At 40.7% G+C, this 27506-nt stretch overlaps 1 protein-coding gene across 2 annotated transcripts in view; it reads left to right on the top strand.

Moving 5' to 3' along the window:
* Positions 1–117: 117 nt before the first annotated feature.
* Positions 118–27506, top strand: part of LOC111669740 (carbonic anhydrase-related protein 10-like) — a 108330-nt gene continuing 80941 nt past the window's right edge. For both annotated transcript variants that reach the window (XM_023426185.2, XM_087179293.1), the window contains exons 1-2: positions 118–562; positions 10876–10950. In XM_023426185.2, the coding sequence (XP_023281953.1) occupies positions 502–562; positions 10876–10950 (136 nt within the window). In that variant the 5' untranslated portion in view covers positions 118–501. The remainder of the gene's footprint in view (positions 563–10875; positions 10951–27506) is intronic.

Genomic DNA, 27506 nt, shown 5'->3' with positions numbered 1-27506 from the left:
GTGTGCTTCACGGAGAGAACACTCTGCCATCATACAGTATCATTAATATGTAGCCTCTGTCTGTCCGTCAGTCTGTGCGCTCCTGGTGCGCTTTGCGTTGCCAGTAAAGTTGCCTGATCCGTCAGCAGGCGAACCCTGCGCCACTAACATCCACCCGAACCAGAGGAGGGAAAATGCATGATAAAAGATGTCACAGCTGAGATTCCTCTCAGGTGGATAAACAGATAGGTACATGAAACAAACGCGGGCAGGAAGGGTGAGATGCTGTCAAACCAGGAACCAAACCGGGAAGCGAAAGAGGACAACGCTGTGAGGGCGGATCTCCTGCGAGACTTCAGACCATCTCGGCGCTCCGTGAGGGCGAGACGGGGATAAGGAGAACAAGAACCGGAGAGGAGGGGGAAAAAATGCTCAAAGTTTGGCCGTGTCGTCTGGAAGTGCGACCCTGCAAAGCGACCGTCCCGCAACAGCTGAAGGAAATGAGCATGAATTGAACGAAGAATGCATGTCGTTTGGGATATATCTGTGATTTTACAAGCATATATCATCTGCACGTCATCAGGTAAGGAGACACAAGGAACTGCGACCCTTTCAAATATTAGAACAACATAGAGATATGAGTGAAATGTTGGAGTGATGCCATTAAATATGAAAAGTACTTAAATATGAAAATCAGCCCACCTGCAGGTAAATCATTACCTTTCACTTTTAATGGAGTGTGTGTTGTACAGTAGCTACTTATGTGTCAACAGGCTCTTTGGACAAAGAGACATTCAGTGCATCAGCAAGTGAAGCTACACTGAGATGATTGAATTCATGCCTGAAAACTCACACACCATAACCCGGCATTTTGATCAGCAGCCTCTTGTGGATGCGCATGCACTCACTCACTCACACACACACACACACACACACACACACACACACACACATTCTGATCATAGTAGTAGTAGCCTAAATACACAGTCTGACTCAAACGGCCTCCCACTGTGAATACAAGTAGTCCTCCAGTCTCACTGCCAGGGTGTCAGGGAGCTCATACAGTATGGCCGTGTCAGTGCGTCCATCTAGACGGACACTCAAATCCCTCAGTGGGATTATGGTCAGAATTTCATACTCCTCCCTGCGGAAGCTGTCAGCCTCCACTTCTGCACAGAATGGGAGTGAGAGTTTGGACTGGCGATAGTGATTTTAGCAAACGGACATGCAGACAGCAGCAGGGATTTTGGCCCCATGAAAAGATATCACAATGGGCCCCACCAACCCGTCACCCGCTACCACGGGCCAGGCCAACCCTGCAATAGAAGGCTGACATGCATGCAACATTAATTCATATGCACTTCACTATTTCGATGCAATGCTGATCTATAAGAAATGTGCTTTAAAGATTTAAAAATGTCATTTTATTGGTAAAATTCTTGAATGGAAAATTCTCTTACCATTAATCAATAACTTATAGTATATATAACTTAAATACACATTTAAATCTTCACTCATCATCAAACAAAATAATAAAATGAGCGGCACATTTTTGAACTGAGTATACATGCCAACTGGAAAATAAGCAGCTGTAAAAATGGAAATGGAAAATGGAGAACAAACTGGAAATGGAAACGAAAAGGCCTGATGGTGGCACTAGAGGAAAGTGAAGCGGTCACAAAATTTCTTCCACTTGGGGTCTGGATTGTGCAAATCTATTTTTATGGAAATCAAGCCATTACTTTGAGGTATATCGTGTTCTTGGTCTGTTCTCAGCCTGTGGGCATCATGTGAGTAGTGATCCAATATCCATAGCCATGCCGTTTAACAGATATCACTGTGTGCATCCATTACACACTATAGGCCATGTTCTATAGCTGTTAAGGAGAGGAGGAAACCTCTGCAAATAATTTGGCTGCAGGTCAAAGAAACAATCAAAGGTTAGCAGCACTCTCAGCTCCCTGCCCTGACGTCCCGTGTCCGCACAACACTGACTTTTTTTTTGAAAGTTACATTTTCTGGCATTTTTTGCCTTTATTGCAGTGAGAGAGAGAGAGACAAGAAAGTTATGGAGACAGAGAGAGAGAGAGAGAGAGAGAGAGAGAGGGTCTGACTTGCATCAAAGGGCCTCAGGCCAGATTCGAACCCATGCCGCCACAGTTAGGACTAAGCCTCACAGGTATGTGCACAGTTGAGCCACCAGAGCATCCTGAAACACTGACTTTTAACCCCTTATCATTCCTGTGGAATTAGCCTAAAACTCCTATCCAATGTAAACCCAAAGTAAATTGAAAGCTGTTCTGGAACAACTTGGAGCAGAGGCATGGTTTCGGACTCTTCTGAAAGGTAACACTGACTGCAGATGTGAGTTAGACTGCAGATGAGACCACAGCATACCTAGTCCAAGTTCAAATCTGGTAACAATACCACAGAAAAAGAATATTTTACATAGGTTTTGCTGTGAGTATGTCTAGGTGTTTTCCAAAATGGCCATTTGGAGGCTCCAAAAAGGGGCATAAGTCACATACGTAGGATAAAAAGGCTACTAGTCCTGAAAGCCTAAACATACACAGTCATAATGCTGGGCTCTAATGAAAGGTGACACTTAGAGGGATCCTATCCCATATCCAGATTCACTATCAGCATTACTGACACAGAGTAACTCAAGCACAAACATTATGGTGCTTTTTTGTCTGTGTGGATATTAAAAGTGGTGAAGGTGGCAAATATAATTTATATAAAACAGAACAAAGCAAACTATTCACATTATTCACTGTTCACATTGAAACTATTTTACAGTTTTGAGAACCTTTGGAGGGGTCTGTCTGTCTGTCTGTCTGTCCGTCCGTCCGTCCGTCTGTCTTCCCAAGGGCATATCAATAGCATCGCTCTTCTACATGTTACTTGACATGAAGAAAAAAATTAACATAGATGAATGAATAAATAATAAATAATGATGTCACATAAACCATTATCATCAATGACATCACAGAATACACACACGCCTCCTTGCTTGCAGGTTTGATAGTTTGGCTTGTGACTGTAATTATATCTTCTAAACCAGCATAAGTTATGGCTAATGATTAGATGCTAGCTGAAGCTGATGGAAGATGATATTGGTGATCGATGATCATCAGAACGATCACTGACTGCTCATGCCTTTCCCATTAATGTAGTAACTTATTATTTGTAGTATTAAATTAAAGAAATTTTATTCATCTTATCAAATCAAATTCATCTTACTGTCATTACTCAGCTTATCCATGAGAGAGAGAGAGAGAGAGAGAGAGAGAGAGAGAGAGAGAGAGAGAGAGGCAAGCGAAACAGGACACACTGGCCTTTTTGGTCACTACTTCTTCTTCTTTTTCTTCCTCTTCTTTCTCTCTGGTTCATTTGTGTGACCTTTGAGTGTGTTTTGTGACTTGAGGTTGAGTTATGTAGCTTGAGAGTGTTGTGTGGCTTGAGAGTAAAAGCTACGAGACGTATCAGCATGAAGAATGGTGTTTACTGAGAGGATCGGTGGTGAAAGGAGGACGAGGTCCACTTATTAGTTATATTGCTGTAGCACAGCAGTTCCAATCGTCACGGGTCTTAATTCCTGTGTAGAATATATTTGGTCGGAAAGTTTAATATTATCGTCTGCGGACTGATATTGACATGGATGTGCATTTCACATTAAGTGATGTTTAGTTTCATTTTGACGAGGTCTTCACTTCACAGACACACTGGTAGACCTTGTCGTGGAAATGTTCTGCTTTTGGTGAAGAATGGAATAGAGACTTCCGTCGGCCGACAAGGTTTTATTTTCTTTGCAAAGAAAAGGTCAATCAACGTGCGAGCGGTTCAAAATGAAGAAAGACGTCGAGCCTGGGGAACCTTGAACATTTATACCTGAGGGAAAAGCCCCCCCCCCCCCCCCCCCCCCCGGGGTGTGTTTCAAGTCCTTCGTCTGCTGTGGGGTCGGCCTCTTACCTATGGTGTGCTTTCACACTCTTTCGTCTTTCTCAGGTATCAGCACCGACCCCCTGAAGTGTGAAGGTGGGAGGTTGGGTATCTTACAAAGAAGTTGAAATTACAATTACAACCTGCTGTGGTGAAAATGAGAATCTGCGAACAACAACATTTGGAGCACAGGAAGTGGAATATGTAAACAAGTCTCACCAGACAACATGAGCACCACTTAAACTGGAACACCAGGAGAGGATGGCAATGTTAGTGAGGACAACAACTCCCATGATCCCACAATACTTCGCTAACTCACCAAATTTTGCCACGATTTGGACTGAGAGACCCATAGTGGCAGTTACATACTGCACGTTGAAGGCTTATCATGGTGGAAAAGATGTTGTTCCTCTTCTCATGACTGGCTTTGGTAAGAGTTTGATTTAGAATCTGGCTCCACTGGTAGTGAAAAAAAATTAAGGATAAAGAATCCGATTGGTTGAAATTAGCCTGTGATAAACACATGGTTCATACAATCAGCTGTATTTTTTGAAAGCACCTGCTTTCCAATGAAGCCTTCCCATATGGTTCTTTGTAATATTGAAAAAGAAAGTAAGTTTAAGTGGAGGAATCTCTGTCTGTCTGCATTTAGATTTTCTCCATAACAGCTCATCTGATGACTTCACACTTGGCGGGTGTATTGCTGAGGACACAAGGAAGTGCAGTGTTGACTGTGAAGTCTTTTTTTTTTGGATGAGCAGTTCTTGAGAAAATTACAAACTTTGCTTTTCTACGTGTTAGTTGACATGAAGATGAAGGCAGATCTGCATTATGAGGGCAGGTTAGCACCTGCACAATTTCCAGTGTTAACATGCCCGCTGCAAGATGGACTAATGTAGGGCGATCGATCAGCTCCTACCAACATGCACTGCACCTGATGTTCTAATCATTTTTTATCGGCTCTGTCAGTTAGAGTCGTCCTAACTTTTCCCTCCCATATGGCGCCTCTGAGCAAGCACCATACAGCCTGATTTCTGTTTGGCATGTTGCTCGTCTGGTGAGCCATCTGTGGGTAAAGTTCGGCACATAGCAAGCCGCACTCTGCGCTGTCTAAACGTCACTTTTTTGATGGAACAATGCAGGACAACCTGAGTCGCAGTAGTGGTATTGTGCCAACTACACTGGAGCAGCTCTAAATAAAGTGAAACACAAAATCAGAGGTTTAATTAGAATATAACAATGATAAAATCAATATAAAACATAGGTATAAAACAGAATAATAGAATATTTTTAGTGGTCTATCAGGTTAAATGGTTGTATAAAGAATAAAACAGCTCAGGTGATTTAAATGTGGGTGTTTGGTGCTGGCCACGCTTCCTAAAGCGTTTTAACATGAAATGTTTTTTTCTAAACTTTGCAGACCCAGCTCACAGCTTCGCAGGGATTCCCTGCACAGGACTGTCCTTGTTACATTGTTCTGTTCTTTGTTCTTAAGCGATTCGTCTAATTGGATTCAATGGGACGACATCCATTTAGATACTGGACTCCCTTCAGAACATGGATGGTCTAAGACAGCCGGACATGGTGCCCCCCACTCGGCCTAGCTGGCGGTTTGTCCCCGTGGACACTTGTGGTACTGCATCAAAAAAAATTCTAGAGAATTGTCTAAAGAGTCACCCGCGCTGAACATGGCCCATTTCAAGAAGCTATAGCAAAGGCAAACTGCTGCTGCTGGCACCCACTGTATGTCCACACCACAAGTGTTGCTGCAGTGCCTCGGATAATGGCCATCAATAATAATAATCATCCATCGTTGATGAGCAGTCTGAAAAGTGAAGAGTTGTAACCAGGAGCTGTCATCTGACTTCTGAGGGAGAGAGAGAGAGAGAGAGAGAGAGAGAGAGAGAGAGAGAGAGAGAGAGAGAGAGAGCCCTTCACCTACGTATTTAACATTTAACAGTCTGTGTTTTATTTTGAAGGTGCAATTGAATTTTCCATTTGATAAAAGTTACAAGATGTTAGTGTAGCTGTAGTTCTTCTGTGTCAGTCTTTGAAAGAAACAGACAGAGATGGACAAAAGGCTGACTGAATCAAACTCATTCAGTTCAAGTAAAGAGATGCAAAATATCTGTCCCCATGTATTATCCTGACTGTCCACATTATTTACATCAGGTCAGAAGCTTCCACTCATCTGTCCACGCTGTTTAAAGTTTGAGAAATACTGGAAGTAAAGGATTACTGGCAAAACTCATTTTCATATTTCATGTTTTCAGCCCGGATGTTACATGAACCAGTGTTTCGACCTGCCTACAATCACAGCTGTTTTTCATCTCTCCTGTTAAAACAGTGTCATTACAAACAACTTTTGTGAAACAAAACAATGTATTTTCTCCAATACCGGAGAACCCTTACTACCGGATCATGTCCTGTAAAGATTTACAAGTTTACTGAGGTGGTGCCATGCGGTGCTGAAGCTCTCAGAGCAGAAAGTCAGAACGGTCATCTTGACGTGTGAATACCTGGAGATCTTCGTGAAGCTGCAGACTGTCACCCACCTAGTGAAAACTCCCTCCTCCCTCTTATTCTGTGAGGAGAGTAGGAACACCTCACCAGACGTGAGCTTCATCAGGTTACTCAGAGCAGATCCACAGTCTCTGCTACATTATACTGTTTCATTAGTGGCCTGATCACAGTGTTCATGTCAGTTTACAGTAAGACATGACTGACCATTTTTCTTTTTGAACTGACTGTCACTAAGAGCCTCTTCCACTATTGATGTGACTTAACAGTTGTGACATCTGGAGGTTTTTTTTTTTTTGTTTTGTTTATTTGCAGTAATTCTAGTGGGAATGATCTATTTTCATGAGCCATATTTTTAGAATTAAATACTTTACCAGACTTTTATTGCATCTTTCAGAAAAACTGTAACCATCTTTTTTGTAGAATGTTTACTCCTGACCATCTGTCTTTGTAGCATGGACAGCAGTGTACCTGCTCTGTCTGGAGTCATACATGCTGGTCTCATGCTGTGGTGCTGGCACAGGAGTCCTGCTGTGATCTACAAGACAAACTTTAGTTTCACAAGCTGTGGCCTCTTTTCCAGACAAAAATGCCTGGTGCACATGACATTAACCATTTGCTCCAAGATCAAAAGCCTGCCGATGTTCGACCACTCTTCTTTCAGATGTTATATTATGTAAGAATCAGTATATGCAGCTGGAGATCAGCAGCAGCGCAGCAGACCAACTGAAATAACATCACTTTACCTATTCATGCAGACGTCCTAACGAGCTATGGGCTCGTTCTGAATGCGTGAAAGCATATGCGTTTATTAAGTTTAAGAAATTCATTCATTCAAATTCGTCTGGTCTCTGACTTTTATCCACTGGGAGTCATAGAAAATGACGTGCCCTTGTATAAAAGCTTGAAGAGCCTCCCACAAAGCGCCACTACCAACATCGGGGGGGGTGGGGGGGGGGTGTCATAAAATTTAAACAAATCTATGTATTAATAAAATATTTAAATCATCTATTAAATCTATTATCTCATTTCTCTCTTAAAACAGATGAATGGACAAGTGGCGATGAATAAATAGATAGAATGGATTACATTTTTTTTTTAATAATTATAAATAAATCCACTGCGCTGTGGTCATTTATAACAGAAAAAATGAAAAACAAGCAAACATCACCTCATATTTGCTGGGTTACTTATTCATAAATGGAAATTTGCAAACAAAAAACTCCCTCTTCTTTGCTACTTTATGTAAAACATGAGAGCAGTACTTCAAGACCATTAAATCCTCTACTGATAGGAAGACTGCAAAAAAATGGAAATGGGTGTATTGTGTTTTGTATCTTTATTTAAATGTATTCTTTTATTTTGTTCTTTTTTTTTTAATTCTTCTTTTCTTTTATGTCTTATTACTGTACAGAGAACTCCCCACCCAGCAGTGTTTTAGTCTCAGTGTTGTATTTCATGTACATTCAAGTTGCAGTCAATAAAATAAAATAATAAAAAAGTTCAAGAGGGGCGTCGTTTCCTGCAGTTTGTCCTGCAGTTTGTTTTCTGCACTTGTCAGTCTCACTAACAAGACTGTATGTCTGCTTTATGTTGTAAGCTGCTTCAGTACATTGATTTGAAGTAAAGACAAGTAAAAAATGGCTCTATTACAGCTGGCTTCATCCAGTTTTTCCCCCAGGGTTCACTGGGTAGAATAACATAGGTATCTCTGTGTATCATTTCTCAGACTCTGCAGATTGGATGCTGGTTTATTGATGAAAGCTACAGTATGTAACTTTTTCTAATGTTTTTCTTTTTTTTCGTTGAAATGTGCGACCCGAACATATCTTAATGTGCAGAGGTGCTAGCAAAGGCTCCTGTGAGCCAGACTCAGTGAACTGCAGCAGTGCAGAGACATTTTCCTCCAAAGTTTTTAAGTGAGCCTCAATTCTATTGGAGCCAGTTTTATTTATGTGGTGCCAGACCATAACATACGTTATATCAAGGCACTTTACAGAGTGAGGTCAAGACCTTATATAATATTAGAGAGAGAGAAAGCCAATAGTTCGCACCGTGAGCAAGCAGAGTAGAGAGGAAAAACTCCCTTTTAACAGGAAGAAACCTCCAACAGAACCGGAGCAGCTGTCTGCCTCGACTGGTGGGGGTGAGAGAGGGAGAGAGGGAGAGAGGGAGAGAGGGAGAGAGGGAGAGAGGGAGAGGGGGAGAGAGGGAGAGAGAGGGGGGAGAGGGAGACCAGGAGCAGCTTTATATACTGTTGTATTCAAGCTCTTCACGGTGTATATGTCTGTGGATAATGATGGTGTTTTTATGTCTGTGGATAATTTTTGTCACAGTGACAGTGATGCAGTCACAAACATGAACAGTTGTGTAGTTGAGATCAAAACTAGGGCGTTTGGTCTCAACAACACAACAACCCTCCAAAACAAAGAGAATTTTAAATTCTGTCAACACAACAGTTTTATTAACATATGATCTGTATTTATATTTAAATAAAAGCTTCACACAGTAACAAATAAAAGATTAAAAGAAAGTAACAAATAAAAGTAACAAATAAAAGATTAAAAGAAAGTAAACTTTACGAAATGAGTTAAAAGATAAAAAACAAACAATACTTTTGCATCCATAATTATTTTATATTCAACTGTTCAAGTGTCGCAGTTCACCTTTTTCCCCTTGAATTTACATTTAAAGCTAACTCCACCTTGACCAGCTACAACAGTAAAATGCTGCTAATCCAGTGATGCATCAGTATTAACAAGCTAATAAGATAAGGCTGGTGATGTTAGGTAGCTAGCAGGGTTTAATTTGAATTCAGCGTGGCAGCCAGCTGTTAGTTTACTACCTTATACTTTGTGCTCTGGATGATGAAAAAGTTCCTGATGCCTCTTTTTGGTGGCATGATCTCTACAAAGTACAAAACATGTTGGCATGGACAAAATGAAGTTATGTGTGCTGCAGTTCAGACAACAGAGGAAAGGGAGTCATCTGAAATACTACATTTTCGCCCCATGTTTGCGGTCTGGACCGGCATTAATAACTTACCATTGTCAGGACACTGATCCACTCTTGCCCCTTCCATATCTGGCAGTAATTGCGATATTTGTACATACTGTGAGCCTCCCCGCCCTTTCAGCCAATCAAATGCTAGCATGCCTCAGTCGTCTTGGAAACAGCCTGTGAGAGGGCACATCAGAGTTATCTTATATGACTTCACTCCAAACAGTGCCAACGAGTATATTGGATGGGACTTGTCCCCACCGTCCATATGCAAACCTACACCCCTGGATCAAAATGATTGCTCAGTGAGAACTTATGTAATAATCTAATAATGACAACAGAGTAATCATTGGTCAGAGCGTCACCATGGTGACAGGCGTCGCGGCTTGTGTGATCTCAAACCAAGATGCTCTCATGTGTTTACAAGACACCAAACGTACAGTTGCAGTGGTCAAACATTTCATTATATTTCATTTCCTTTTATAACAAAATTACAGGATATTTTCTAACTCAGACCCAGATATTTTATAACTGCCTGAGCTGGGCAAATCAAATCTGTAAAGTTTTCTTCCTGAAGTGTGACTCCACTTTTTCATAATGACTCTCTAGCATACTGTAGTATTATACAGCAAGGCTGTGAAAAAATACCTCACTTCACCATACACAAAACTTCTTGGACAATCTCTCCACTCCCATAATTTGCTAATTTTATCATGTGGAGCTGACATCAAATTATCAGGGAGATGTGGTTATTTGGGTGATATTGAAATAACATAACATACCTTCTATATCCTAAACAAATTGTCTATGTTTAGATCTGAGGACTCTTCAGAGTTTCCCTGTCTCCTCTGTGCATGCGTGGGTGTCCTCCAGGTGTTTCCTCAGTCTAAATTTCAGCAGGTCAGGTGAACTGCAGAGTCTAAATTGACAATTAGTGGGAATGTGAGTCTGTCAACCTGTTCACTCAACTTAGTAGTCAACTGCAGTCTTGCTCATGTTTGGATCATGTGACCTGGTTCTTGGTGCAACATAAAACTCTACCACTCAGATCTACCCGTCAGCTCTGTTTTAATTGCGCCGCTGCTGTCAGGCAGGCCGGGTGCAGCTCGCAGGGTCGAGTGGCAGTGGAGCTGCAGCACAATCAGTGGCAGCCTGAGGCCAGAAACATACAAGACACACAAGTGTTATGTAATGTGTGCTATAGGCAACTGTGCACACCAGTGACGCACCATAGGGACTCCCTCCATATGAACAAACCTCCATTTGACCCACTTTGTTTCATGAAGAGTCATCAACAGACCAATTATAATATAAGATAATTAAAAATTAAAAGCATTTATGAATGCTTTTAACATATCTGTATATGTGTATGTATGTGTGTATGATTTATTAACCCAGCTTGTTTCCTCTTTTTCTCTTTCTTTCTCCCTGTAGCTCAGCCTATTACATCCAAGCTTGATGAGGGTTGGTGGGCGTATAAGGACGTTGTCCAGGAGAGCTTTGTTCCAGGTAATAGACCATCACCCATCTCATACACAGCAGGGTTCATAACCAACAAACATATGGTTAGATATCTGAAAATGCTGAGGTGGCACGGGGCCGGTTTTTTCCTAATTCTAGAAGTGTCGATTACATTTTTTGAGCTGTGGTTTAGAATAAATTCTTCCTGTCTGTGAATCCAGCAAATCCTCAAAATGTGGGTCTGATGGACTGGCTGTTTAAAGCTAGGTCTGCCCAGAATTTGAAAAGACTGAGAATAGATCTTTAAAGGATTTTTGTATGAATAATACAATAACTGAATGCCAACTGGGGCATGTGGATTTTAACCTGAAGGTACAGCGGTTCCTATCATCTAGGATTATTGATTAGAATTCATTCAGCTTAATGCTGCTCGATCAACCTGTGGTTATAAATGACTCGGAGAGGCTAACGGCTGGTGTCGATCTGTGTGATACAGACTTCTCATGGATTGGGGGAAAAAGGCTAACTAGCTTGTTATCCTGTTAAATGACACACACAGAGCAGTCAACATCCAATCACTAATCTCCACCACCTTTTAAGTCACAATAATGTGACTAGAATTGAATTTAATACTGTTTTCTTCTGTTTTCTTTCCTAAGCACTTCCATTTTCTGTTTTAATGAATGCATTGTTTGTTTGTTTGTCTACACGATGCAAAATTAGGCAGAATCACTGAGCATGACCTTGATAACAAAGGAGGGTTTTTAGGAAAGTCCAAGGAGAAAATCAGTTTAGTTCACTCCTTTGGGCCACTACATAACAATGAAACTACACAAGTCTTTTGAGATGATAACTGTTAGTTGGGGAATCATGCTGCCTTTAAGGTATTTAAAATGTATCTGCAGCGAAGAGGTGAAAATATCCATATCTTGTTTTGTAGTCCAGTTTTGTAGCCATCCCTCCCAGTAGGGTTCAAGGGACAGCAGTGCCACTTGGTATGAAATATATATATGGCTGTGGTGCTCAGAGGATAATGCAAATCACTATGGTGATTCCTTTACCTAGATAAATAGATAGATTGATAGATACTTTATTTATCCCCTAGGATAAATTCATGTGTATATTTGCTAATTGTTGATAATAATAAAAGTTAATAATAAATAAACAATAATAATTAGATTAGTTCACTCCCTTTGGCTGAAGTGTTGTACAGCCTGATGGCAATGGGAACAAAGGATCTCCTGAACCTCTCTGTTCTGCAGCGCACTGAGATGAGATGTTTGCTGCAGCTGTAGCTGCTTCTCTGTCCTGCCAGAATGTTGTGGAGAGGATGGTTGGTATTGTCCATGATGGCCTCCATCTTACATTGCATGCGTCTCTCCACAACAGTCCTGAGTGAGTCCAGACTCCTGCCGAGCACATACCCAACCTTTTTCAGTAGCGTGTCCAGTCTCTTGTGTTCATGTTGTCTGACAACGACGTCTGACGACGACATGAACACAAGGAGATGTCAAAGAAGATGTCATACAATGTCATACGATGTCATAAGACGTCATAAGACGTCATAGGACGTCATGAAGACGTCAAAGGACCTGAGCCTCCTGAGGAAAATGAGCCGGCTCTGCTCCTTCAGGTAGATGGCATCCGTGTTCAGGGACTAGTCCAGTTTACTGTCCAGGTGCACACCTAGGTATTTATAAGTGTGCATCACCTCAATGTCCTTCCCTCAAATGTTGACTCGCTGAAGGGTGGGCCTAGACCTCTGAAAGTCCATGACAATCTCCTTGGTCTTGGAGGTGTTCAGAAGGAGGCAGTTCTTGTCTTGATTACGGCAATGGAGGTTATGTAATCCTAACTGCCTCCATGAGCTGTGTGCTGGAGCCACTGCTGCTGCTCCAGCATCTGGTAAACGGTTCAAATCTGCTGCCAAAGTGTGAGAACTAACTTGCTGTTGTTTTCAGAACACCTGTCCCTTTCATCTTTACCTAATATCCTCTGCACCTCCCCTACAACTTCATGCATCAGACCAGTGTTTGCTGGTTGGTGGCTACTGACTGTTTTGTCATATTGTTGTTGCTATTGGGTAAGACCAATGGAGCGGGCAGTGGCTAATGTGGTAACAGATAAGCATGTCCTAAGAGGTTTCTGTACTACAGCAGTGGAAACAGGAAACTCAGTGTACTCCATTGTGTCCCTCTACGGTTCACCTGGGATCTCCACACATAATCTCGCATAGCCAGACCTCAGCGCTGGAGAATGGTCTGGCTGCTATTGGTGAGGAAATTCTCTGGTTGGTTTGCATTTCTTTAAACCAATCACAATTATTTTGGGTGGTGCTGAGCCCATGGATGCAGCAACGGTGCCCCTATAAAATAGTTTGCACATTTATCTGTACTGTTGTACATATGTACATATCTCATTAGTTACTGAGCTTCTTTTGTTTTCTCCATCATCCAGCATTTGTACCTGCTGCTTCATCACATATTTGTATATATAATAATTTATGTATATTACAATTCATGCTATCAGATTGTTCAGCACAGTGGATATTAAAATGGAGATGCTTTTTGCTGGTTCACTTCAGCATTCCAGGTAGTTACAAACATTTATTACTGTTAAAGGGAGTCTTATTGTAAAGTGTAAAACACATTTATTAATCAGTTAGTATAAGGCTCCTTTTACCAGTTATAAATGGTAGTAACTCATTAGTAGGATTAATGAGTAATAAGCATTAACTTGATCTTGCCAAATAGTAAACCTGCAACAATGTATATAAACTGTGTTATAACGTGTTTATAATTGTTTATTTATGATTTATTAACAACCGAATTAATAACATAATTACAAACCATTTATAAATCCTTTATAAGGGTATTTGTTACTCATTTAGTCATTTATGTGTTCACATGCACATGATGATTATCGTGCCCACACTATGTTTCTTGCAGAGTTGCAGCACATCTGCCCAAATTAACTGCACAAATGCAATAGATCCACTTTGACTGGTCAAAGGAATCGCATAGGTGGAATTTAAAACATTAAAGATGGCTGCATTACAGTTAATGGAGCAAGTTCCATGGTGGCTGTGGCTCAGGAGGCTAGGCTGGTCATCCAGTCGGAAGGTTGGTAGTTTGGTTGGGATGTCAAAGTGTCCTTGGGCAAGATACCGAACCCCAAATTGCCCCTGATGGCGACTCCATCAGTATATGGGTGTGCTGTATGTATGTGTGACCGAATGGGTGAATGCAGCAGGTGTTGTAAAGTACTTTGAGTGATTTCTAAGACTAGAAAAGCACTATCTACAGTAAGTGCAGTCCATTTACCATTCTGGTATTGTGTGTGCTGGTTTACTGACATGGCCTTACTGCGCCCCTTAATGCACATGAGCAGTGTAAGCTCAGCAGCAGACTGAACAACTGCTGCCACCTTTTCTGCTGTGATTGTCACCATGAAGGAATAGTTCAAGGTTTTGGGAAATAATCTTTTTTTTTTTTCTTTGCAAAGAATTAGTACTGCAAATATGAATCTGCAGCCAGTAGCAGGTTATCTTAGCTTAGCATACAGACTGGAAACAGGGAGAAACATCTAGCCTGGCCCTGTGTGATGCTTAATGTTCACAGGATCTGACTGTGTAGCAGCTTTAGCTACTTTTTTCCATAAAAGCAGTTTGTGACATATCAAGACACCTTCTGGACAGACATTATCTCCTCTCCTTCTCAGTGAATGAGCTCTGATGTGGCTCTGCACTGACCGTGCTCAGTGGGTGGGGGCAGAGCAGCAGCACGTTCAGTCGACCAATCACCAGCCAGACAGAGACACGAATAAGATGACCAATCACTGATCCCCACTGTTTATGACTTTACTTTACTATCTAAGTTTGATTCTGTTTTCAACACAGACAAACTTAACAATAATGAATTTATTCCAGTGCTCTATTCACACAGTCTGTGCAACAGTCTGCATAAAATGTTTTTTTAGTATCAGAGTGTTAGATTTGGCTAATGATGTAGTTTCAAAGTATGTTTAGATTAAAAAAATGTATCTTGTATGTATGTATTTGCAGGCTGTACTGAAAATAGTTGGCAACACTGCTTCTGAGATTGCAAATCGTCCATTGGTTGTTTAAGGGGGAGGAAGGCACATTTTGAGACAATACTGTGGAGTTTGTCAGCCCTCAGGGGCCCCCAAACAGCCTGGGGCCCCAAGCAGTTGCCTGCCTTGCCTGTTCACAAGCTGGGCCTCTGTATTTAACTTGTATTAATTACTGTGCTATCTCAAGCCTTCTTTTATATGGTGTTGTGTGGTGTAAATAAAGTTAAATACAGCTACATTAAAGCTGTTAAAACTTGTGAATGCATATTTTTCTCAGGCCCAACATCCTCACTACGCTTGAGTTTTTCCCCTCCTCAAAAGACGGTAGACTCACCAATAAGGGTCAGGGACCATGTGGTAGTACAGTAGTAGTCTATCACAGTTGTTATCACTAACCTGTTATTTATATTGATTTTGTCAAACATTGTCTTGACCATAAAATATTGATGTGATCAGCACTGCAGTGCAGCAGTCTCAGAGTGACTGATTGCCATGTAGTATTTATGAGCTCCAATCAAATCACTGCTTTAGACTTGTTTTGTTCACTGACAACAAACAGAGAAATCTGTAACTGAGAACAACTTAACTCACGAGTTTGGCTTTATCACAACACAGTTTAGGGGCTCATCAGAGAGCAGCAGAGATTGATGGATCTTTAATGGGGCGACACTCAGCAGAGCAACTGGGGAAAATCACGGGGATAAAAAGAAAAAGATGCATTAAAATTGTTTCTCTCCCTCTCTTGCTCTTCCCTTTCTTTCTCTGTCATGCTCTTCCTCTCTCGCTAATTGTTTACAAGAAAAAATGTCCTGTATAGGCCAATATAACATGAAATGCATCACTAAATTTCCAATTAACATGGAAACAAGACTATGTCAAAACCTCGTATATGGCTGGACCACCTATGGTCAAATCCTGATTTTATAACTGCAGTGTCATCTCACAAAATCACCAAACACATAAATTAAAGACAAAGACTAAAATTATTTACTGTACCATGATCACTCAGAGAAAAAGTTAGAAGAGACTGACTATCTTTCTTATTTAGTCTCTCTCTCTCAGCTCACAGCCTCTGTCTGGGATCCACAATAGTTTAGTCTTTATTTAATTCATTTCCAGAACGAAACAGACTTTTATTAATGTCTAACTCCCTCTGTTTGATATGTATCTATGTATATGTAATTATTTTAGTACGAAGCCTCGTTTTCAGTTGCTCCCATTTGCCGTGTTAGAGTGACCGCATTACATGTTAATACAAACTCAACACTTCCTGTAACCGTTCGAATTAAAAGCCTTGTGTTTCAGTGGACAGAAACCCCTTTATTTCTTAACAGGGTTTTTATTTCTGTGCTGCAGTAGGAGTTTTGTCTTATTTCCGGTTGCTGGTGTTTCTGTTGTTTACATGCTATTCAGGTCTGCTAGTTACTTTAGTAGTTAACATTGACCTCTCTCTCTCCCCCCCTCTCTCTTGCTCTCTCTGCTCGGTCTGTCTTATGTTTAGTTATTCCTCTGCCTCCTTTAGTAATAATGATACATACAATGAAGGTAGTTTATTTGATGTAATGGTGGCGAGGCTCAGTGTATTGGAAGTTCACCTCCTCTTCCCTGCAGTTTTCCCATAGTCTTCCCTCCAGGATTATATCCAGTCTGTTTGGAAAAAAGTCTCTAAATCTGGAGACTATGTGCTAAATTGGCAACACTGCATTCCGTAAACACCCCCCTGTCAGAAACAAGAAACTCCAACTCAGACATGAGGCATTCGACTGACCAACGGTGGAAATATGATCGATCAGTCAGTCAGTCAGTCAGTCAGTCAGTGACATTCCAGATTATAGGACTGGCCCTGCTGTAGAGGTCCAACCAGAAAGAGCTGTGTATGATGTAATGGACATTGCCACAGTAGCCTTAAGAGGTTACACATTTATGGAGGTCTGCAGCAGATGAAATCGTTAAGTATCAGTGGCCCCTGGTCAACAGTGTCACATCTGTTGGTCTTACAGTTTTATTCATTTAATTTTTTTAGTAGTAAACAGAAACATTTTATCAGTTGCTTTCATCTCTGTCACTCTTTGTTTATCACTGTTGGTATGCTATCCACTCTTCCTCCTCTCCCTCTGTCGTTTCTCTTCTCACCTCTCTGTCTTTCTTTGCTTCAGGCTGTAATGAGCGTCTGGTTCATCCTTTAGTTGTACAGTTCTTATGTATATTTGATCACATCTGTGTCTGGTTGTCTCCCTGTCTCCTTTTATCTTCTCCCTCCTCTTGCCTTTATTCTCTCTCATCTCCTCTGCCCTTTCAGCCCCTCTCCTCCTCGGTTCCTTCTTTTCCCCAACTGTTCATCGCTGGTCCACTTTTCCACTGCCTCTTCTCTCGTTTTTCCTCTCCTCATCTCATCAACAGCCACCCATCCTTCTCCCGCCTGGAGATGTTGCTCTCAGTCATTTGAATTTGATCACGACTTGAGGTCCATTCAGAGCCTCAGAGGAAATCTCGACTTTGCGCTGTGGTGATGGAGAGATGGCTCTGATGATAGCACTTCCCCCATCAGCATTTACTTGGACATGTTAGAAACAGTCAGTCAAAGGATGATTGATGGATGTTGTTGGTCACGCTAACCTAAAATGTCACGGCAACAGAAAACCTCATGTCCTTGCTTCCAGGTTACTGTGAACAAATCTCAAAGAAAGATCAAATAAACCAAACAGAAGCTTGGTGCCTGTAGATGAGGTTTACACCAGGACAAGGACAATTTGAACAAGAACTTTTTCTATGTATAACAAGAAACTGAGCAGACTTGCCACAGTGGCCTGAATACAATATATTATTATAGTAAAGTATCAGTACTGGAAAACAGGTCACACATTTTTTTTCAAACAATCTTTTTGGAGAAAATTACAGGAAAGAAACATTTTACACCATACATTTTCTTAGCTGTTTTTTTTTTAATTCACCAACCCCCAATGGTGTATGGTTACATATATAGAATGTGCATGTATAAAAACCATGTGTTATGCTTCCTACCTTCCCAATGGTGGATCCTTACTTCACGTATATATCACTTAATATTATATATTAATACGAAATATTTGCTTCCAGAATCTAACCACATTGGGGCATTCCCAATACATACGCATAAATGACCCCAGGGAGTTATCACAGTGGAGACAGATGGATGATCCTCATGGAGTGATGGCTTCTGGGGGTTAGGTACATCCTATCAATAAATGTATAATGTATTAATTGATTGTCTGGATTCCAACACCATCTTCCAGCAAATATCCTCATCACCACCAAAAAACAGGTCACACAATTAATAACCATTTAATAAATGCGGTAGCAGAGGAGTTCAATATTATCTTTTTAATGCCAGCTTTAATGTATCTTAATTTATTATCAAGCCTAGAATTACAGCTACATTAATATGTGAGAGTGTGAGGCAGTGAGGTGAGTGTGAGAACATCGTAAGACAAAGGGTGAAATCCAACATAGCAGCAGTCTGTCGTTAGACTAACCAAACTACCAAACTTGATCAAACTACTGTACAGACTCTCTGAAACAGCGACCAAACAAACTGAACCGTCATTTTTCCTCAATTATACCAGCAAAACTCTGGATGAGTTAGAGCACTTCCTTGACAACTACTTTTACAGAGTGGTCCACTGAACCAGATGGCAGAACGCTGAGGTCAGTGTGTTTGAGTCAATAAGCAATAAACTGGCAAACTGGCAATAAACAATTGTCCATCCACCAGTCAAGAGTGTGAATTCTTGAGTTACGGCCAAAAACATGATTTATGAAGTCACAATGACCTTGCCCTTTAACCTTTGACCACCAAAATCTAATTAGTTCATTTTTGAGTAAATGTTTGTGCCAAATTTGTAGGTATTCCCTTGAGGCATTCCTGAGATATTGCATTCGCAAAACCAAAAACATACGTTGTGAGGTAACAGTCACCTTTGACCTTTGACCACCAAATTCTAATTGGTTCCTGTTTGAGATCAAGTAAAAACTGTACCAAATTTGAGGAAATTCCCTCAAAGCATGACTGAGATATTGTGTTCACAAGCATGGGACAGACAGACTTACAGACATATGGACGGACAACCCTGAAAACATAATGCCTCCGACCATCACTGTCACCAGTGTGGAGGCATACAAACAAGGATCTATCCAATTATCTATCTATCTCCCCTTCTTTTAGCATCTATCTATCCATCTATCTTTTCTATCCATTGTTTCATATGGCAATCTGTCTGCCTTCCTAAGTCACGGTCTATTTGTCTACCTATCGACATCACCTGTTAATATACGTAGGGGTATATATGTATATGTGTGAATGGATGGGTGAAGGCACATATATATGAATTATGTATGTGTTTATATAAGTATGTATGTATGTGTCTGTATGTATAAACATCTGCAACTGCTTCAGAGATATGTATATACGTATTTACGGTGTAGGTGTATATGTATGTATGTATATATATATATATATATATATACAGTATACTGTATATGTGAGGTGAGCATCTGAGTGTGTATGTGTATGCATGTATGAGCCAGGTATGTATATTTATGCTTGCATATTCATTTCACTTCATTTGATTAATTGATGGCTTGTTCATTTATTTACATCTTCCAGTAGATCACAATATCACCAAACAGAAGGCATTGTTAGAACAGAATAGAACACCCAGTTGGCCCCACAATAAAACACAATGTTCTCTGCATGGTTTTGTTTTGTGCTCAATGTTCTCACATGGTGTTTAGGACCTTTGTCTCTGTTTTTCTTGTTGCTATTTTTTTTTTCTTCCGCCCAGCACTTTAGTGTCATGTCTTTCCTGTTCTGTATGTTGTATGTGTGCATTTCATGGAGGTAGGGAAGTTTGCATGGAGCATGCCATGACATTGGCACTGAATATAACATCCGGAAATATAAGAGGAATCAGCTCCACTGCAAAAAGTGTTGAGCCATCTATACAAACTGAACCCTGACATCTGTCTATTAGATGAAAACGAGTCTCAGAAACTCAAGGCCAGATGAACTGGCCAGACCACTCAACTTATGACTCCAAAAAACTTTGTGCATCTATTCTGAAAAAAAACAAACACTCCACACCTTCATAAATAAACTGTAACTGATCCATAAGGATGTTTCAATATCATCAATGATAACATTAAGAAAGACAGTATAACAATAGTTCAATCTATGGGCCCCAGCACTGAGTCCCCACTTTCTTTCTATAACTCTTTTCAGAATTAGCCAACTTTCCTAATCTTCATTTTATTCTTGGAGGTGATTTTAAGTCTGTATTAATTCCAAATCTTGATCACTCGTCTATTTCAACCTCCCATAAGCCTTTCCGCTCCTCAACTACGATTAAACAATACATGTCAGAGTGTGAATAGATATCTGGAGACTACACAATCCAGACAAAAGAGAATATTATTATTACTCCCCATACCAAAATACTACGACATCAGCTATTTTCGGATCAACAACAGTCTCACGTAGAGCAATAGAATCCAACATCCACAGTATTATTATTACTTCAGACCACCAGCCTCAAATTAAATAACAGGAATTCATCCACATCCCCACCTAGATGGTGCTTTAATATCACAGCCCTAAAAGACCCAGTTTTATCAAGTATTTTGAAAGAGAATGGGCATCCTTTACAGAAACCAACAGCACCCCTGATATAACTAGAAGTAGAAGCACTCTCTGAGATACAGCAAAAGCAGTTCTAAGAGGTAGAATAAAAGCATATTCCACTGACAAACAAAAGAAGAAACTATGAGAGAACATTTTCTACAGCAAGAGGTGAAGAGATTAGATGCCCCGGCCTCTCAAACGCCTACAGACACAGACATATCACCAAAGAATTATTCAAAACCAAACACGAACTTAGTCGTCATCTTACCAGTGTTTAGAAAACTGGTATACTTCTGGCTAATCAAAGTGAAACCACAAACTGAAAGATCTAACATACATCTAGGAATATCTCCTCCCAAAGAGCAACACAACCCATGCAGAGAATTTGGATAAATCACTCTCCTAGATGAACAGAGGAAAGCACTGCTATTCATGCCTAACAACAAGGCCCCAGGTTTAGATGGATACCCAGTAGAATTATAAACATCGCTCGTCCTTATATTTTTTTTAACATTATCTCCTAAATTTCTGCATAGTTTTATAATTCAATTCATATAATTTATGAATAGTGCCTTGATTACTTATCCCTAAACCAAAGATGCTACACACTGCTCCAACTACCGTACATAAACTAATAATGAAACACAAAAGCTAATCTCATCACCTGTGCACCTGGATCAGTTTCATCAAAGGAAAACATGCAAAGATTATTCAATGTAATTAATGTATCTGAAACCAAAACAGATGCAGATATTAAACAACCTCCCATTGATTGAATTCTAGATACAGTAAAGGAGTTTAGATAATGCTGCCCTTGTCTCATTAAACCAATTCACACCATCATAAAAACTAGTCTATATGCTGATGACATCTTGTTATATCTCCCAAATCCCCCAATCTCCCTCCTAGTAGTCCACAATCTGATTAACAGATTTGTCAAGGTATCTGGCTTCTCGGAGACTCTATAACCCTATAACCACACAACATTAAATACCTCAGAAAGCATGTCTCCACAAATCTAAATGATATATTCAAACTCTATTTTACCCAATTATGACATAGTATCAAAGAAGACTTGGATGGGTAAAGTCCCACTCTCTTTAACTGGCTGCAATTCTACCAGCAAAATGAAAATTCTTCCAAAAATTAACTCTATTTTATCTTTTATCTCAATGTCCTGAATAGTGCATGGAAGGTAGCCTACATTGTGTCCACATCACACTGTTGAAATTAATAAACACATATATTCCTCCCCATTTCAGTCTTCCATCTAACGTAGGTTGCAGTATTTCTTACCCCAAAATGGAGCATATGAATAACAAAGACCTGTCCAGTGCTGGTCGATGGTTGTGTGGCATTAACCTTTTGTGAGCAATCATGTTAAATGCCAATAAAGCCAAGCCCACAAATTATTATTTCTTCCTCATCCTGTTGTCTGACAACAGAAAAAGAAAGAAAATGAAAGAAGAAAAAAATATATGTAAATGAGAACAAAATTGTGAATGTATTAAACTACAGTATAGGTGATCACAAGAGAGCAGGAGGGAGACACCTCCCACCCCCTATTTCTATCTCTCTAACTTTTATACAAGAGAAATTAGTTTTACTGTGTTAATTTTCACAGTCATTTGACAAAAATATACACAGGCAGGGGACACAGCTACACTGGCAAGAACAGTAGCAGATCATAACCAGCATCCATGATTGAGTTGGTTATTGTGGACTTTTAATCAGAGATGCTATGTAGCAGCATAATGGGATTTGTAGGGTCCAGAATCTTTGAAGCTTCACCCACAATAAGAATTCGAAGTATGGATATCTCAGATTCTGCTGCTTCAATTTCAATTATTTGATCTTGGAATCAAGGATGACTCTATGAAAGTGCGATACTTTGATGTATGTACCAACACATCTGGCCTTGATATGAAGTCTTTGACATATTATTATTCAACTATATCTAAAGAACACCAGGAAGGGAAATGACCTGTAAAAGATTTAGTGCACACTAAATCCTATAAAGGACATTTTCCTTTTGCAGGAACTCATATTGTAGATATCATGGCTGTGTGTTGTTCAGTGGCCATGCAGTTTTTGAATGTTGCAAACCGCACTGGAAAGATTCTACAATTTAGACATTTCTTGGCTTCAAACTGGCGAGACTGGATTCTGTATTCTCTTCAAAGTTTGAGTTTCTTAGCTTTCTTGGCTCGGAGAAGCAGATTTGATAAACTGTCAAACTCTTATTCAGAGTTTTCGCCAGAGCACAAGTTGTCTGCCCAGCGTTGTTAGAGGCAACAAAGTTTGTGTTGCTTTTGTGATGGTGCCAGCCTCTGAGAAGGATGTCAAGATACTGCAAAAAGATCTGTTTTATGCTTCACATATGTGGTGTGTGGGAGAGAAAGGAGGACCTGTTTAACAATAATTGATGTGCATTGTCCCTTCTGTCAATTCTGCAGTCCCTCTCAGTCTCAAGCCTCAGTCTGACTTGTGAGGGTTTCTTTCAACTTCAACCTTTTTACATTGTACATGTATAAGAGGGAGCAAGATACTTACAGGAAGAAGGAGGACAGGAGAGAGAAGAAGGAAAGTAGTAATTTTATAGTTTATTTTCAAATCCTCCACAAAGGTAAGAGGTTGAGACAGTCGCTGTCCCTCCCAGATGTTGGCCAAGCAGAAGAAAGTGGGCTTTTAGGGAGTGGGCCCTAAAAGAGCCTGGAGCTAATATTGCCTGTTTCAGTCAGAGTCTCAACTAAGGCGCTGCAGTTTGAGATATATAATGAATAATTTAACAGACAATCATGCTCTTGTGGAGTAAGAATAAAAATAGAAAATATAGAGCTGGAAATGAGCATAATAGTTCCCCTTTAATGTAACTGTGGTGAGATGACAATAAAGCTCCCTGTATCCTTGTACATATTACTAGAAACAGAAATTGTCAAAACTCATGGTGATGCAAACACAAAAGTCAAAAGTTCACTAAAGTCAACAGTATATCTGGGGACCATTAATGTCTGCACAAAATGCCATGGTGATCCAATAGTTGTTGAGATATTTCAGTCTGTACCAAAGGGGTGAACGGACCAACACTGCCGTCCCCAGAGCCAGCTAAAAACTGTGCTTTTCAATTATTAAAGCCTCTATACGAAGAATGAGAAAATTCCTGACTTTGGTGCCCCAAAGGGAGGCAACACGGTCAACAGGGCCTTACGCTGCTATTAAAAACTTCACCCTCATCAAGAAGAAACTGTACTGTAACACAATCAGGACCTAAACTAGACTGAATGTTTGCAGTAATGAAGCGCTCAAGAATTAAACTATGTTAAAAGTTCTACTTTGGTTCTTATATCTCTGTCATATGACACAGCAGTAAAATCAGATTTACACATCAGCAGAATCTAATTAAACATGTTAAGCTGCAATCGTTTCATTGCATTTCATTATTTGGTAATGTTAAACTAATACATAAATGCATAAATGAAAAATGAAGCCAACACTGAAGTGCCAAAAACTGCAGCTCCTCTAATGACCACTAGAGTCTGGCTCCAACAGTGAGTCAATCCCCATTGACTCCCATGTTAAAATGTCCATAATAAACATATTTACAGCCTGGTACAAAAAACAGGTTTGGTCTCTATAGCTAATTTCCTCCTTCGTGACAACTGTATATAACTCACCTGTTTACATTTGATTAAGACTTAATGTTATGTATAATTGAGGGTGTGGTTAGCAAGTGTATGCTTGCCATAAACTGCACCTCTTTGCCCATTTTTGGACTATTCGGGAGTTAGGCAGAGTCAGGCACTGCCAAGATGGCGATGGCAGAGCACATAGACATATATACGTAGACATTGTCCTCTGGATTGTACGACAACATCACTGCCATATTGAACCTGGCATGACAAGCCTGTTAAATGCAAGTAAACAGAGGAGAATTGAAAACACTGAAAAGCTGCAGCTTCTCCATTTATACCTATTTGTCTAAAAGGCAGTCTTGCCCAGTCCAAAAAGGCAGCAACATTGATGCATCACAGCAATGGACTGAAGCGGCTGAAGTAGCCAATGTGGCATCTATGTATATATGTCTATGGCGGAGCAGCCCCCTCACAAAGGCTACGTCCATCTTTATACACAGTCTGTGGTAAATAGCCAAGCTCAGAATCAGGGGTGCAGGTGTCTCTTACTGTTCATCAATATGGAGCTCTTCATCCACAGAACTCAAAACTGATCCTGACGGAACTCATTTCAAACTTGTTTGTGTCTGTGTATTTTAAAGGCCCATATAGGGAGAGGCTTGGTAAATTAGCTATTAAGGCTGTGGTATGTAGCATTGATTGGACCTAATTTGGGTTAATGCTGATGTTTTAATGTGCTCTGCATTGGTATATGCTCCAAGCTGGAAGGAAGAAAAGTGAAATCTGAGTGTGTCTCTCCTCTGTCCCTGTTACAGAGGAGGATGCTGGGGGATGGCTGATAGCCCACTTGAGAAAAAGGAAAAGCAGGGGGAAAAAAAAGACAAAACAGACTGCATCACCCCCGGTGTGTTCATGGAGGAGAGACCAACTTATAGTGGAGTTTGTGTTTGTGTATTGTGAAGATGGGGGCGTGTGTCTGTACAGGATGTAATGTCGCTGTTGTTGTTTAGTGTGTGTAAGTGGTTATTTCTGTGTCTGTGTGTTCTGGGTATATTATATCACAGCTCAGGGTTGTTATTTGGGTGTGCTGCAGAGAGAGTAAGTAGGACACCAAGTCAGTGATCTGAGGCGCCTCTGCCTCGCTCTATCTCTCTCTCTCTCTCTTGCACACACACACACACACACACACACACACACACACATGCGCGCGCATACATATTGTTATTATCCATATATATTTTTCCCTTTGTCTTTCTCATGCACTTTGCCAATTTATGTCCTCCTCACTCTTTCTTCTTAATATCTCTTTCTGTCAGTGCCTCTGTCTTTCTCTCTCACACGTACTTAACATGCAGACACACACCCTGGCAGAGACTCACAGGGCCACAGGAGAGAATAGAAAGAGGAAAGAAGAAGAAGAAGAAATGAAGAGAAGTAGTGAGATCTGGAGGAGGAGGAGGAGAAGGGGGAAACTACATTACTCCCACGCAGTAGAGGAGGTATGAGCAATTTTAGATGGGACGAGAGGAGGGAGACAGAGAAATATGAAAGGGAGAGAAAGAGAGAGACATATGAGAGATAGAGAGAGGATCAAAAGTGTCAGAGTCACCAGATAACACAGCAAAAACAAAAATACCTTACTTATTAGAGCGAGAAATCACATGCACAAAGCAAAATGTTATCTGGCCCTAAAAAGACAGAGGCACTGTACCAGAGCACAGCGACTGATGTTAAACAGCAAATTACAGACTGAGTGCAAACAGACTACAGGAACAGGAAGATATGAGAAAACATGGCTGCCAAAAGAGGGGCGAGTATTCCACCAGCGTGGAGGAACGAGTGTAGAGACCTAGAGAGCTACACTGATTGAAATCTGCCCGGCAACCAAAATTCACAAATAAATATTTAAATGAGAGTTCAAATAATGAGAGATTACAAATTGTTCTGTGGTAAATAAAAGAGAGTTGTGTCCTGTGCCTGCCGCCGCAGACGTCCAGCCTCACAGAGGATTTAAAAACACGCCGATGAAACAGAGGTAGTCCACTTAACTCTAAACACAAGAAAGAGCAGCATCCAGTTTGTCGTTGATTACATGTCTGAGAATGCCACTGACCACTAGATCCTGGTCCTGTCAGGTCCCTTAACTGCAACCTGAAGGCGGCTGTTCTGGTGGCCAGCAGAATGAGGCCACGTCTCCCTATTCTCTGGATAAAAACAACACACTCAGACCTCAGAAAATGTGAGGCCAGGTGAGGCTACAAGAATATTAATCACAAGTACCCTATTTCTTTTAGATAACTGAGTGAGAAGTCATTTCCTTTCCTTCTGGACCATCATCATTTTATTTGTCAAGTAGCAACAGAGGGACTTTGGTATTTTTCCTGGGAGAACATCACACCATCACTGACAGCAAGGGCCTCACCTTTTCTCCAGTTCACCGTTGCTGCAGAGAACACTGTTCCATTTTTTTGCAATGTCAGCCAACAAATCATCACCACTCTGATATTTAATAAAAACAATGGCAACATCTGGATAAGCAGGTAAACAATGTTATCAGCAGGTAAAATCAGGCCTTCAGTACGTGCGTATTTCTCGTAGCCTGAGCTCCAGGGGGAGAGCACAGAGCTTACCAGACAGTGCACAGCCCTGCGGGATCCTCCTGTAAAAAATTAGCCCACAGGTCGTCTGTGCAGCAGCTTATTATGACCCATAGTTATGTTTTGTTGCTAGGTGACATCTAATGGTCGTAGTAATTATGACAGGAGCAAAGGGAAAAGTGCGGTGACATAGTATAAAGAGACAGTCTGTGTTAGGTGGAGGTTGGACAGGAGGAACAGGTCAACAAAACACAGGAATATGACACAGGAGATCGGTGTTTGACTCCCATGTGAAAGTAGCTGTTTAAGTTTTCTATTACCCATTAGCATTAATTGTTATTATTGTAACCATGACAACAAAGATCGTCTAATGCTGAGGAAGTACTTATCTTAACAAAAATCACGATCTTTTCCTGAACCAAACCAAGCCGTGACTGTTTTTATAGTAACCATGGCGACCAAAGTAGGTACGCCGCTCTCGGTACAGTCCACGTATTTATTACTGTAGCCATGACAACCATGTTCCAGTATGCCTGGCACCGTCGGGGCGCTATTTCTATGGGTGGTGTCAGAGGGTTGAAAAAAACGACCTATATGGTTGTTCAGGTTGGAGGACTGGTTGGATGC

The sequence above is a fragment of the Seriola lalandi genome, unplaced genomic scaffold (assembly GCF_002814215.2).
Source record: "Seriola lalandi dorsalis isolate HSWRI2012SDOR001 ecotype SW California unplaced genomic scaffold, Sedor1 jcf7180002054816, whole genome shotgun sequence".
In the NCBI taxonomy this organism is placed as follows: domain Eukaryota; kingdom Metazoa; phylum Chordata; class Actinopteri; order Carangiformes; family Carangidae; genus Seriola; species Seriola lalandi.
Note: the sequence above shows the minus strand (reverse complement) of the source record. Positions and strands in the feature narration are given on the sequence as shown.